The 14,184-nt window shown below is 39.3% G+C and overlaps 1 protein-coding gene across 1 annotated transcript; it reads left to right on the forward strand.

Moving 5' to 3' along the window:
* Window positions 1-142: 142 nt before the first annotated feature.
* Window positions 143-14,126, forward strand: coq6 (coenzyme Q6 monooxygenase). The gene is made up of 12 exons (XM_056245493.1): window positions 143-609; window positions 1,045-1,179; window positions 2,934-2,992; window positions 4,734-4,860; window positions 6,102-6,232; window positions 6,341-6,448; window positions 6,567-6,629; window positions 6,774-6,881; window positions 8,911-9,113; window positions 11,914-12,029; window positions 12,749-12,915; window positions 13,700-14,126. The coding sequence occupies exons 1-12, from the start codon at window positions 414-416 to the stop codon at window positions 13,727-13,729; spliced, it is 1,443 nt and encodes a 480-aa protein (XP_056101468.1). The 5' UTR covers window positions 143-413; the 3' UTR covers window positions 13,730-14,126.
* Window positions 14,127-14,184: the final 58 nt, after the last annotated feature.

Genomic DNA, 14,184 nt, shown 5'->3' on the forward strand with positions numbered 1-14,184 from the left:
ACCGAACGCACTTGTTTTTTCATCCACGACGGCAGATGGCGCTAAAGGGAACTTGCTTCCATCATGCTACGTTCTCAACGATTCTGATAAAGAAGTGAAAATATTTTAAAAGACACATGTGTTACAATTTAGTTCTAGTGCTATTTTACATACTACTCACTTGTGGACCTGAGTCTAAATTAAATGGTTTGGGAATGTCCATGCTCCATTTTCATTATTTCAGTGGCTTTTAGCACCCGGAAGAACTGTTGCAAACAGAACTCTTACGTATAACGTTACAACAACATGGCTGGATGACAGATACGAGTTCGCCCTTATTGTCAATAACAGGACAGATTTAACGGGGGCTGTTAGATATTTCTTTTCAGGTTTGTTAGTCGCAACAAGTTGTTTTACGTCTGTTTTCCGCTAGAATGTTGACTAGACTCGGCGTGTTCGGGATAGGACGGCAGTGTGTTTCAGTGAGGGCACTCAATGGAGCGCGAGCGGCGCGCAGAGGCTTCGCGTCCTCCGCGTGCGATGAGGAATCCAGCACATCTGAAAACGAGCTCTTTGACATTATAATATCTGGCGGGGGAATGGTGGGCACCGCTATGGCATGTTCATTGGGTGAGTGAGAGAGAGAGAGACATGCATGCACGGTGCACCCGCTTTTGCCCCTCAGCTTCACTCTGCACTCTCCCACGCTTCATCATAAGCACAGTGTTGGCAAACTTCCCAGCTGTAATAAAGTCTCTCCCGTTGCTTTCCTTCACCCCTTGTTTTTTTTTTTTTTACGCAAAGGAGAGGTTGTTATTTTGTGTGATGAAAGTGTTTTAGCTGGAGGTGAAGGGTGCAATTGCGGTGGCACTGCAATGTGACGTTCTCATGCCGTAGGATGCTAAAGTAAGCAGTGTGCAATCAACGCACAGATTTTAGGCGAACTTGAGCGAGTTCATATTCAAATGTGTTGGTAAAATCATGCAAAATTTCGAGAAACAACCCCACGGTGATATTGCAAAGCAAATAAATCATCCTGTATTTTTATCCCTGTTCTTCTTTCAGGTTTAGATCCAAATTTAACAGGGAAGAAGATTCTTCTGCTGGAAGCTGGTCACAAAAAAGAGATGGACAAGGTTCCTGAGACCTTCAGTACAAGGGTCAGCTCCATCAGTCCAGGCTCAGCAACACTTCTTAGTGGTATGGACTTTTATAGCTTTTTATGTTTATTTCATAGTATGTGATTCATATAACATTCATATGGATCTCAGAGATCACTAAATCACTACCATGAAATCTAAGTTAACTTTGACATACGTCACCGTAGGGAAGAACAGACTTTCGCAACTTCCATTTAGTGCGGCTCTGAAGGGATGGTTCATCCAAAAATATGATATTCCGTCTTCATTTATTCATCCCTGTGTCTTCCGAAAATGAACAAAGAGCATCATTAAATAGCTTACATCATAGAAGTAGTCCATTCAACTGTCGCACTATATTCAGAGCAGTGTTGGGTAAGTTACTGTAAAGAGTAATTAATTACCAGAGCTATATTACATCTTTACCAGTGTAATTAGATTACTTTCTAAATCCCATCAACCTTGACCAGTTGAACAATGCAAGGATAGACACGAAACTGCTCTCTTAATTCTTTCAAATAAATAATGTAAAATATTCTTGAATAGACCAAAGTATTTAAAGGGAGAAAGTGACATTGAAAACATACATTTAAACTTTAGTCGTTACATTTTGATGTACTTTTTCTTGTAGTCTTTACATTATTTAATGCAATTACATCAGAAGTAACTGTAATTAAACAACAGAAACATTAAGAGTAATTCCTTATTTAACTTTTTAAGGGAAAAGTAATTAAATTACAATAATTAATTTCTTAGTAATGCATTACACCCAACACTGATCCAGAGTCTACTGAAACCATATGTTTGTGATGAACAGTGTTGTTATTGTTAACTAAAACTATTACAAATTATTTGAATAGTTAATTGAAATTAAGCTGAAATAAAATAGAATATAAATAGTACATGACACGTCAATGAAAATGAGAAATGTTGTCCTCGCAACTAACTGAATTAAATAAGTTGAAGTTGAAGTTTTATATTTGTAAAATTAAAATAACTGAAATAAAGCTAAATAGAAATATAAAAACCCCCGACAAAAGTACTAAACCTTAAACTAATATTAAATTGAAAGTAAAAATGAAAATGTAATAAAAAATAAAAGCTAATTCAAAATATGATTCACTACTGTAATAAGAAATGATACAAAAATAACACTAGTGAGGACTAACATTTAGGATGTGATAGGGTAGTACTTTATTTGTTTCCTGGAGAAAATTTAGGAAAAATAAAGTTTATATATATCCCTTTTGCCAATTTTTTTTGCATTTACCTTAAACATTGACTGCATATCAAATCTCTTCACCAGTATCAATTAATATAGTTCTTTCTCACATTCTGAAATAAACACTTACAGAATGCGGTTGACAAGAAAACAATAGATTTTAGAGGCACAGTAGTAGATGTGATGCCGAGGACATTGAACTGCCCTCGGTTGCCTGGCTACACAGTGTGTTATGTTGGATGAAACATATGCTTTTGATTGTGTCCACAGAATGCATGTTTGCATAATGGGCAATGTTGGGCATCATTTAGAACCAGTACTTTGGGTAATGTTGGGGCACAATCCAATCAAAAGGCCTGTGGCGAGGATAAGTACATCTGTTCCATTCAAAAGCTCTGAATCTGCACTCCTGTCATTATACCTATTTACAGTATAATGTTTGTATATGAAAGATTCACCAGGAAGTAGGTCAGTAGGTAGCTCTCTCTGACGTGCGGTGTACTTTTTTTCCATTGCTATATTCATTTACCTTCGGCATTGAATGAGTAGGAACAAATGTGGTGCCTTTGTAATTGTATCCTATTGTGTTTCAGGTCTTGGTGCTTGGGACCATATTGTAAATATGAGATGCAAGCCGTATAATAAAATGCAGGTCAGTAAAACCAGTATGTTGTAACACAATGATTACTAGTGGTGTACCAATATGCAATGATGTGCTACTAAATGATCATCATATTCGCGCACCACGGTATTACCTGGTGCTTCATAGAATGTCAACCAAAACACCTTTTTAATACTTTTTTATAAGTAAATATATAAATTAAGTAATCAGATATCACACTAAATGAAACTTGCATCATTTAAAAACAAGTAAACATTTAAGCAAAACATTGAGTAACCAACACAGTCATTTACTATGACCTTACCTGCTTATATTCCTGAGGGCAGGAAGCCACTCCATTAAAAACAGCTGTATCGTGCTTTGCTCATCGTTGTTTGCCTATCATCACACTGTAAGTAGCCACCCATAAATTAATGCTACAGAACCACAGCCTTCGAATACAAAACATACATTAGAGATGCAGAACCTCAAACTCCACATCGCGGAGTGACCGTTAAGCTCGGTTTTGCTTGCGGCCAAAGTTTATCTATTAGAGTCTTATTTAGCGAGATTACATAAATCTAGCCCTGCGTGCGTCTACTAATTACGAAGATTCATGTGCGATGCAGGGAGAGGAGTTCAAATCTGTGGAGATCACAAGTAAAAGGACCCTGCGTTTTCTATGCTGTGGTGGGGTTTCAACTGTAAGATGTGGATTTTTCACTGCCAGAATGAAATCCTGTGGCTTCTGGGCAAACTTAGGGATGTCATCAGAGTGCACTTTATAGTGATATACCTCACCCATTATACCTTTCCTGTACCCCTTAAGATTTTTTTGTTTGTTTGTGAGTGCCAAGCAAGGATGAAATTGCGAGGGAAATGAGCTAGGTTCCCTCTTGCTCTTCAATTAGACTCAAGCGGTTAGAGGAAAGCAGCTAAAGCGGGTTTGGGAAGTGCCATGTACCAGAAAGAGGTGTTTTTTTGTGGAGTGTGGAGGTTCCCTAAAGTGTTATCAGCTAGATTTTTTTTTTTTTCCTCCATAGTGGTCTGAACCTTTTCTTGTATCTTTGTTGCAGAAATGATCATGTTAAAAGGGTTATTTTGGCAAGGGATGTACATAGCAACTCCAAAACTTTATCAACAGCTGTGTTTTTCCAATGTGTAAAATCCTCATAATTGTGGGTTGGTCACGTTTTAAATCTTCCACGTAACCATGGATCAAAAATTGCAAAACCACTACTATTAGTGGTTTTAGCATGGCTGTATAACAAGAAGGGTAGAACAGTCCTTCTGAATCCATGTTACACATGTATTTAATTGTTTGCTAGTCACCTTAGTTACAAGTCATTTTAGGTTTTTAAAAAATAGCTGCGTCAATCACCAAGACTTTTTTGCATTTAAAACCAGCTGCTTGTTTTAGTAACAAAGTTGCAAGGCAACTTGGATGAAACGAACTTAGCCCGACAGTAATGTTCGCATATTTGTTATTTATTATTGACTTAACTATAAATACAAGCATAAATCGCCACAAAGAATGGCATTTTACTTTTCTGCCTCACCCCAGTGCGTTTACAAAGTCAGCCGTGCAACCTCAAAGGCTGTTGGTGGCTTTTGTTGAATCTAGTTTGATGTTTGGTTAGAGTATCTGGCAAAACTCTTCGCTCAGTCGAACGGCTTTGATGTGTTCAAGTTCAGCGAAGCACGTGCTTTCTGGAAATCCATAAATAGAGCCCGAGCGGTCACTTAAGGATAGAGTTGTAAACCACAGCAATAATTTGTCTCTTTGCTTTAGGTTTGGGATGCTTGTTCAGATGCACTGATTACATTTGATAAGGAGAATCTGCAGGACGAGATGGCTTACATCGTTGAGAACGACGTCATTGTGGCCGCCCTCACCAAACAGCTGCACACTCTCTCTGGTAACAGACACATTTTGATGTTTGATCCATTTATGTGTTTGTTTTTGTAATCATTGCTTTGCACACTGACTTTGACCATTACATGATGAATGATATATCCTTTATCGTTGCTTTTTGCTGTGCTCTTCCCGTGTTTCTTGCACTGCCGAGCGCTGAGTGGGCTCCCTGTTAATTAGTTTTAGGGATGGCTTGGCAAATGATGTCACCACAAGCCATTCCTTCCTGTCTTGGCAAAATGTTTATTTGTACTCCTTTTGAACATCTTTCTTCTCATGTTTTTTTCCTAAAGATTCCACTTCTTTGGACATTTGCGTGTTTTTCCTGCTATTTCGATCATCCAGCACATTGCTTTTGATGGGAGTTTAAAGCTCCACGAGAATTGCCACCCTGTTCGGACACGTGCAGTGGTCTATTGACCCATTTAAAGAAACCACATTCCTTTCCAGCCGTAGCATCTCGCTCGCTGGGGGTGCCCGAGCACGGACAGCGTTTTACTGTAACGTTTTGTTGTTGTAATTAACTAAACTGTTCCAAGGCTCCGCATTTGGCTTTTCCATGCCATGCTCTGTAAAACGGCATATTTTTAAAAACAGGCCTTTTTTAAAACGCATCTTACGTTTAACAGATGTGCGGCAGCACGTGCGCGTTCACGTGTTTGTCAAGTTGGTGTTTTTTAACGGTCTTCTATTTCTGCTGCTGAAGTACTAGATGAAAAGTACATGCATCAGCCAACTGTTTCTTCCTATTACTCTGCTTTCAAATCAGCAAGAAGCCAATATTTCTCACCCGTGTTGTGTGCAAGAACTAGTGTTCAATTTTGTGGACAGAAAAGGACTCCAAGTCCGAAACGTAGGCGTAATTCTGGATCTTTTCATGTGCTAGACCGCCAGTGATTCTAAGAAAAGTGGATTTTCTGCTTCCTTTACTTTGGTTCGATGTTGTGTGCAGGATATTGGCAGCTGGTCACATGTATTGCATGGCCTGCTTGTAGATAAACGCCATTAGTCAGCTGTGAGTGACTTGCCAAAGCCATCAAGAAAATGGTCAATGTTAGCAAGCCTCAGCCAGAGGAAGGAAAACAACTTTGTGTTTTATGAGGTGGCTTGATGAGCCTTCATTTTTGACTTTGTCACAGCCAAACCATGTATATTTGGATTTCTCAAGTGGAACTGAACAAGATTTGGACTAATGCGCTTTTTGTTGCATTTTAATGTGTTATGATGTTTTGGCATTTTTTTTAGACCATGTTGAAGTGCAGTACCGAACAAAAGTGGTGAAATACACCTGGCCCCGTCCGTACCATGTATCTGAGTCCATCCCTTGGGTTCAGGTGACTCTAGCGAATGGAAAGACCCTCCACACCAAACTGTTGGTATGTAGAATATGTCCGGTGTTTCATTTGGTATACAAACCGAACAGTGCACAGCTACATAAGCAAAACCTCCGAATTTCTGATGGTAGTTGTGATTGGCTCTTTCAGATTGGTGCCGACGGGCCGAATTCAATGGTGCGGAGAGAGGCGGGCATCCCCACGGTCAAATGGAATTACGATCAGTCGGCAGTCGGCGCTGTTCTGCATTTGTCTGAGGTATGATGATCCTCCAGTTTGAAGGTCAAATCATATTGTGTACTTGTCAACTTATTGAATATTTTAATTCACATGCCACATTACGGAAGAAAAATGTATTCGCATTATTGTTTTTCAGCCTACAGAAAATAACGTGGCCTGGCAGAGGTTCCTCCCAACTGGCCCCATTGCGATGCTTCCTGTGAGCTAAACTTGTGTTTATTTTACTTGTAAATGATGTCAGTCGTGCTTGATTTGTTTTATTGGCTCGTCATGATATCGCTTAGTGGTCAAATGGAAAATGCATTTCATGCCCAGACGTGGTGTATATGTGTCTGCTGTGCAGTTGTCAGACAGCGAGAGCTCGCTGGTCTGGTCCACCAGTCATCAGCATGCTGAAGAACTTCTACAGCTGGATGAGGAGAGCTTTGTGGATGCCATTAACTCTGCATTTGTAAGTAAACACTGACCCTGTTGTCACACACCTCCTTAAACCGAACAGCTTACGAGTGCTTATTGCAATATTTCTCGACAAAAGTTAATTTCCTTATGTAGAATAACGTAATAAAGCAGTGGTTTTTGAACGAAATGTCATGTCATATGATATCATTGCTCTGCATTCTTCATTTCGGCTGAATGCCCTCAAATTGACCCTCACACCCTTTCTTTTGTTCTGTTTCCATCAAAGAAACTCCTCTTTTCCCAAGCTGGCTATTTTTACTGGCCTTACTGGTCACAGGCCTTTGCATCTGAGTCACGCTTGCCATCAGAACTGGTTTGCTAATTAAGCCCAAGGTTTGCCAGCGTTGGTCATTACTCCACATAATGTTTTTTCTGCAGACCAAACTCATATTTGTGGCCTGGTCAGCATTTTACTTTAATTAGGCATACTTTTTGCATCTCTGCTAAAATACCTTGTCTTTTAAGACTGCTTTGAATGCACAAAAGGAAGAAGGTATAGTTTACCTCTAGATGTCAAGATGAAGATGGCGTTAAATGAAAATGATGTCATAATTTACTCGTCTTCATGTTATTCTAAACCCATATGACTATTTTCAAAATTGCGGTGTTCCACTGAAGGATGTTTACGCAGCTCTTTCCCATACAATAAAAAGCAACAGTGACCAGGGTCTGTCATGATCCAAGAAAAAAAACACCATAAAAGTGTCAAGAAATGTTGTCCAAACAAATCATGTACTCTATTCCAAGTCCTCTAAAGCAGTAGTTCTCAACCTTTTTGACTCGAAGGCCTTCCATTGTCCAAAGTAATATTCAAAGACCTCCTAATATAGGCTAAGATATTTCCTCCACTATTTTTGCTGTAATTATGACAGGACTGTGAAACTGGGATTTAATGGAGTGATTACAGTTTTCAGCTCCCTAGTTAAAAAATACTGCTCTAAAGCTTAAGGAACAGGGTGTTCTACACCGTTTTAAGAATTTTTCTTCTTTTTTATGTGAAAATCTTACCCTTCTGTGGCACTCATGTAGCCTGGGAAAACCCAGACAACTTCTGGCAAATTTAGATTTGTTCTGAAAGTTAGTCTGGCAAAGAGCTCATTCAAGGCCGTTTCCAATCCATCTAAATCGAGGCACCAATCAGAAACGTTGGGGCGGGCTTTACACGATGACGACAGCGCTGGGATTTTGAAGCAGATTTTGTAGCGTACATTACAAAGATGGATGCCGCCGTCGAACATCACTCGTTCGAATCAGCTATCGCGTCTGTTTTAAGCGATTTGAACGTTTCCTTTTTGTTAAAAACTGAGCAAAGAACAACACTGCCGCTCTGTATACGTCTGCATACGTCATCTCCTTCATCGCTCTGATTGGGTTTAGGTCTATCCGCGACGTCCGTTGGTGACGCCCCTCTGGAAATGATTTGTCTATGACGCTTTGCCAGACCATAACTCAGTTACAACTGAGAATGGTCTGGTTTTAACCAGGCTAGCACTCATGCGAATTTCAATGTGAATCGTAAGGAATGTAAAGATTCTGATTCCAAATTCATTTCTGGTTCTTTTACAGTTTTATTAACAAATGTTCATTTTGAGGCAGAAATTGGGCAGATTTTTAAATTTGGACCGTAAAAATAAATAACAGAAAATTAACTGCAAATAAATTGGCTGTGTTTTTTATAAACCTGCTTGGATTAGAGCACATGTCTCGTATGGACTACTTCTATGTGGCTATCTTTAGTCTTCTCCTTTTTTGAGAAGTTCCACTTCCAGCATTCAGAAGTACTTCAAAATTCATGCTTTTACATGTTAGATAGAAGAAACAAAGTCATGATTTTGATTTTAAATGACATTTGCAAAAGTCAATGATTTTCTATTTTTTCTTTAACTGGCCTCTCCACTTCTCTCATCTTTCCATTTAAGTTTGAGCTTAACAAATATATTATGAATGAATAGAGATTCTTGCCTATATCATTCCTCTGTTGCCATTGACTGCTGTTCTCTTCTCTGTTTCACTCTGTTCAGTGGAGTAATGAAAACCATTCTGAGCTGGTGGAGACTGCCGGCTCTGTGTTCCGGACGGCTCTATCTGTCCTGATGCCTGACAGCGGCTCTGCACGTCAGCTTCCACCTAGCGTTGCAGGCATTGGCCCAAAGAGCCGGGTTATGTTCCCACTGGGCATGGGTCATGCCACAGAATACATCCGCCACCGAGTGGCACTCATTGGGTATGTTTGCAAAGTTAGTGCATTAACCGACTTTTGTTTTTGAGTATTTGTCTTTCAGAATTTAAGGATTTATCCATAAGTGCAGTCCTATTTATAGGTAAAGGAGATATCTCTCAATGAGCATGTTTACATGTATACGCTGATAACCTTCAAAAATCAGTTTATTGAAAAACATGCAAACCCAGCCACATTTAATAATAATAATAATAATAAGTTTAATTTATATAGCGCCTTTCCCAAGCTCAAGGACGCTTCACAATGACAGTAGATAAGCAGTTTACACATAAACGGACAATGGACATTTGCCCAGTCCAAGTAATGAGCGATTGCAGTTGCAAGTCGCATTACATTTGCAGTACAAACATAAAAAACAAAGACAACAAACATTAATGATTAATTACAGACAGTTAACATTGTGACTGTTATGTCAAACTAACATTTTCATGACTGAAATACTGGTTAAACAAATGTGTTTTGAGTTTGTTTAAATTCGTGCAACGTGGTTGTTGTCCTGAGAGCCAACGGAAGAGAGTTCCATAACTTAGGGGCTATAACAGAGAAAGACCTGCCACCCATAGACGATAGACGAAATCTCCGCTCACATAGGAGATCACAGCCAGAAGATCGGAGAGTTCGAGGGGGAATATAAGGAGAAAGTAAGTCAGAGAGATAGGCTGTAGCAAGACCATTGAGTGACTTAAAGGTAAGCAGAAGAATTTTGTAAGTAATGCGGGATGACACGGGTAGCCAGTGCAGTTTAAACAGAATTGGAGTGATATGGGCAGTTTTTTTAGTGTGAGTTAGTAGTCTTGCGGCAGAGTTTTGGATATATTGTAAACGTGAAATACAGTGTGCTGGTAGTCCAGAAAAAAGAACATTACAGTAGTCGAGGCGAGATGTGATGAACGCGTGTACTAGTGCTTCAGCGTCTTTTGAGCTGACATAGGGACGGAGTTTGGCAATACGGCGGAGATGAAAAAAGGACGCTTTACAAAGTTGACTAATGTAACTGTCGAACGTCAGTGCAGGGTCAAGAATGATACCCAAGTTTTTGACAGTGGCAGATGGAATTATTGATGTCACTTCAAGGTCAAGTCTGGGAACATTACTTAAATTTTTTGTTAGAGACGGAGGGCCAGTGATTAATATTTCTGTTTTAGTCAGATTCAGACTGAGAAAATTGGAGTTGAGCCAGGTCTTTAATTCATTAATACATGATGATAGTAATGTGGTCTGGAGAATAGAATCCGGTCGACAAGCAGTATATATTTGGATATCGTCGGCGTAGCAGTGGTATTGAAAACCGTGGCGGCGAATAATTTGTCCAAGAGGCAAAATGTAAATAATAAATAGTAACGGGCCGAGAACTGATCCCTGTGGAACACCTTGTTTGAGAGTGACCGTTGGAGATTTGTAATTGTGCATAGTGATGTAGTATTTTCTATCTGTCAGATAGGAGGAAAACCAAGATAACGCGGCTCCTGAGATACCAATCTCTGAGAGGCGCATGAGTAGGACTTTATGGCAGACAGTATCGAAAGCTGAGCTGAGGTCGAGTAATAAAAGTAAGGAAAGGTTTCCCGAGTCACCAAAGAGTAAGAGGTCATTGATAACCCTTGCTAATGCAGTTTCAGTACTGTGGTTTTGGCGAAAACCAGACTGAAATAAATCGAAACTATTGTTGAGAGATAGATATGACTGCAATTGAGTGGCGACAACCTTTTCCATGATTTTTGAGACATACGGTAAATTGGAGATTGGGCGATAGTTAGTGTAGTCAGTTGGGTCCAGATTAGTTTTTTTAAGAATAGGAGTAACTGCAGCCGTCTTTAGTGAGACTGGAACAGAGGCAGAGAGAAGAGACATGTTTACAAGATGTGAGATAGGTGCAGAAATGACAGAGGTACAGTGTTTCAGAAGGGTTGTAGGTGCCGGATCCAGCTGGCAAGAAGAAGAACTGGATTTCTTTATCATTTCACTTATCAAGATGGGGTTGGTCAACATAAAGTTATTAAGTGTTTGTATCTGAGCCTGCTCACAACTAGAAGTGGTCGGCTCATCACTAAAAGTCCCACGTAAAGCCTCCAGCTTTCCCTGAAAGTGTTGCAGAAAAGAACAGCACAAGTCGTCAGATTCTTGTAGACAGGCATTGTGCGCAGGTGCCTGAACAAGCTCAATTTAGAAGACTTTATTAAATAATCAGCTTATTCCCCACTAGTGGCAACAAAATTTACTAATTCGTGTATCTGACTATTCTATTTGTTGTGCGAGTTGTGAAGTTAAAGCATTAAAAATGTCAAAGAATAACTTGTACAGACTCCTCATACAGTTACAGATGCAGCATTTTGACTGTACCACATGAGAACACATTTTTATAATTTCCTGGGGTCAAGAAAGAGTCGGAATATGCTATATATTTTCTTGTCTCCTACCTGGATGTGCTTAAATCCGCAGGTAGGACACTTTCCTGTCACATAGCCAGTGTCTATTGGTTTACACTTAAGCCGGTTATGACCTTACTGCGATAAAGGAAACTGGATTAACGCGTTTGCATTAGTGCATGTAAATGTGCTCCATATGTTAGGTTTATAGTTCAGCCATAATCTTTATGTGGTTGTCTGAGACGTTAAACCTAGGTGATGATGCATTTAGGTTTGCTTTTATTGGAGATATTACATTGGATCTAAGGTAATATAGAGGCCACATGGAGGAAATTTCAGCAGCTTTGGCCAGTCCTGTTAAATATGGCTACTTACTCTTGAGGTTTCTTCTCTATATTTCCTGATCTTTCTCATTTCAGAGATGCTGCACATAGAGTCCATCCATTAGCAGGCCAAGGTGCCAATCTAGGCTTTGGCGATGTGGCCTATCTCACACAAATTCTTAGCCAAGCAGAGTATAATGGAAAAGACCTTGGTAAGTGTTCCAACATCAGAAGCAAGTCGAATGTATGTGCACACCGGATTTGTACTTGTGTGACAATTTTCAAATAAACACATCCAATATTTTCATCTAATAAGGATTAGATAAAATCATCTAATGTGCTTTTTCGAAAAGCATAATCAAATTCAGAAACTCATAAATTATATCGGCTATATTGTGAAGAACTACCTCACGTTGAAGAAACGTGACAAATAAACAAGAAGGCCTTTTGTTGGTTTGGAATTCTGCTCTATGTATATTTAGGTCTTATTTCATACCTGAAGTATCATACTTTTGGTTCAGAAGAGCCCAGTGGAGCTATCTGTGGGTTTTCATAAGCTCTTTTCCATTTCCTTGTATTGGGGGTGGTCTTTAGTAAAAGAAAAGAACTGGTTGTCCTGGAACAGTGTACAGTGTTTTGCTAGTCACTCCTGCCAAGAACTGCTAATAAATTTCTTTGTAGCCACAAATGGAAATCTTTTGAGGAATTGTAGTTCAGTTCAGAATCAGTTTCTCAGAAAATCAAATATGTAAAAAGAGCAGTAACTGATATTTGCTATATTCATCCATATGTTAAACATTGTATTTTAATCAGGAAAATCTCCAGAATGGCAACAAGTACCAAATTGATCACAGAAAGGTCAAGTTTTTAAGAAAAAAAAAAAGTTTTACTTTAAATGCAAATTGTTTAACCGCTGATCCTTGACCTCTAGGAGCCATGCAGCACCTGTTGGAGTTTGAGACTGAACGTCAGCGACACAATCTTCCCATGATGGCAGCCATTGACCTCATGAAGAGGATGTATTCCTCTAATGCAGCCCCAATGGTTCTACTGAGAACCTTCGGCCTTCAGGCTACCAATGCACTGCCACCACTTAAAGTATGATCGCATCTTTTTTTTCTTCCCACAAATTCTTCAAAAGTTTTATTTTTAGTTCTTGCTCTGAAATTATTGTACAATTTGTTCCCTTCCTCCATCGTATTCCTTTACTTAGAATCTTGTTCTTTTCTTCAGCTCTGTGGCGTTCCTCTCGTGTTCTCGTTCCTTTCTGTCATCCGTGCCTCTCTCTTCGCTTTGTTGCACTTCCAGCCTTTTTTCACCTCTAACTTTTGCTCCCTCTTTCACTCTTCCTCTGACTTCTTCCCCTTTCTTCTTCTCCCCCCACCCCCCCCCCCCCCCCCCCCCCAACCCCAGCTTGTCCTCTGATTACATGTCTTTCTACTCTTATCCGTGCCTGTAATTTACATGGTCAGGAGCTACTACTATGGCTATGTTTAGCCCTAAATTTACTGTTACCCAAAGTGTGTGGGTGGGGTTGCAGGGCTGTGCATGGTGGTGTTGGCTTGTGTTTTCACACTCCTTTTATTACAGGCCACTCTTATGAAATGGCTTCATTCCTTTACTAAGCAATTCCAACCAGAGGTTGGAACTTGTCTTAAGCATTGAGGGATATCTCCCACATTCTGTGACTCTATTATAAACGTTACAGCCTAGTGTATGTTGCTCATAATGTAAGGAGGACTTGTGTGTCACCCTTCATGTTCAAAAACGGGAAGATCTGCATTTCCCTCATTTAGACAATGGAAACATCACTTGTTGCTTATAAATATTGCTTTCCTGAATGTCACTTACCTGTAGTTATATTTTTTTCTTGTACCCACAGGAGCAGATCATGGCTTACGCCAGCAAGTAAAACACTTGGTGCACACTGGATATTTGCTGCATCTCTGTTATTATGAAGATTCTCTTCATTGAATGTATAAGTGTAAATTAATAAATTATATTTTATTCCTCTGTCTATGTGGGAAACATTTCTATGCCATTGTTTCCAATTACCCATATGAAAATGTTGTATAAGATATAACTCCTACTGCTCTGCCTTCTTTGCTAATAGAACACGTAAATATGCCCTACCAAATTTCTCAGACTGTTACTTTCATACTATAAAAATGGCCCATTGAATGGTATTAAAGTTGTGAAGGATAAATAAAGGCATGTTTTTAAAATAATTATGTAATTTCAAGGATAATCATGGTTTCCTTGTATAGGAAACATATATCACCCCTAAGAATGTTTAGGCTTGTCAGAAACTGCTATTTAAATTGTATGATTTGGAAGAACATCAATTTTCAATAAATATTTTCGATA

This window comes from Rhinichthys klamathensis, unplaced genomic scaffold, assembly GCF_029890125.1.
Source record: "Rhinichthys klamathensis goyatoka isolate OS25496 unplaced genomic scaffold, OSU_Roscu_1.1 h1tg000032l_1, whole genome shotgun sequence".
NCBI classification, from domain to species: domain Eukaryota; kingdom Metazoa; phylum Chordata; class Actinopteri; order Cypriniformes; family Leuciscidae; genus Rhinichthys; species Rhinichthys klamathensis.

Excerpts from the sequence above, each read along its gene's own strand:
- coq6 (XM_056245493.1), top strand. The coding sequence starts at position 414 with ATGTTGACTAGACTCGGCGTGTTCGGGATAGGACGGCAGTGTGTTTCA. Across the intron at positions 6,630-6,773 it reads GCCCCATTGCGATGCTTCCT|TTGTCAGACAGCGAGAGCTC; the intron begins GTGAGCTAAACT and ends TCTGCTGTGCAG. Across the intron at positions 12,030-12,748 it reads GTATAATGGAAAAGACCTTG|GAGCCATGCAGCACCTGTTG; the intron begins GTAAGTGTTCCA and ends CTTGACCTCTAG.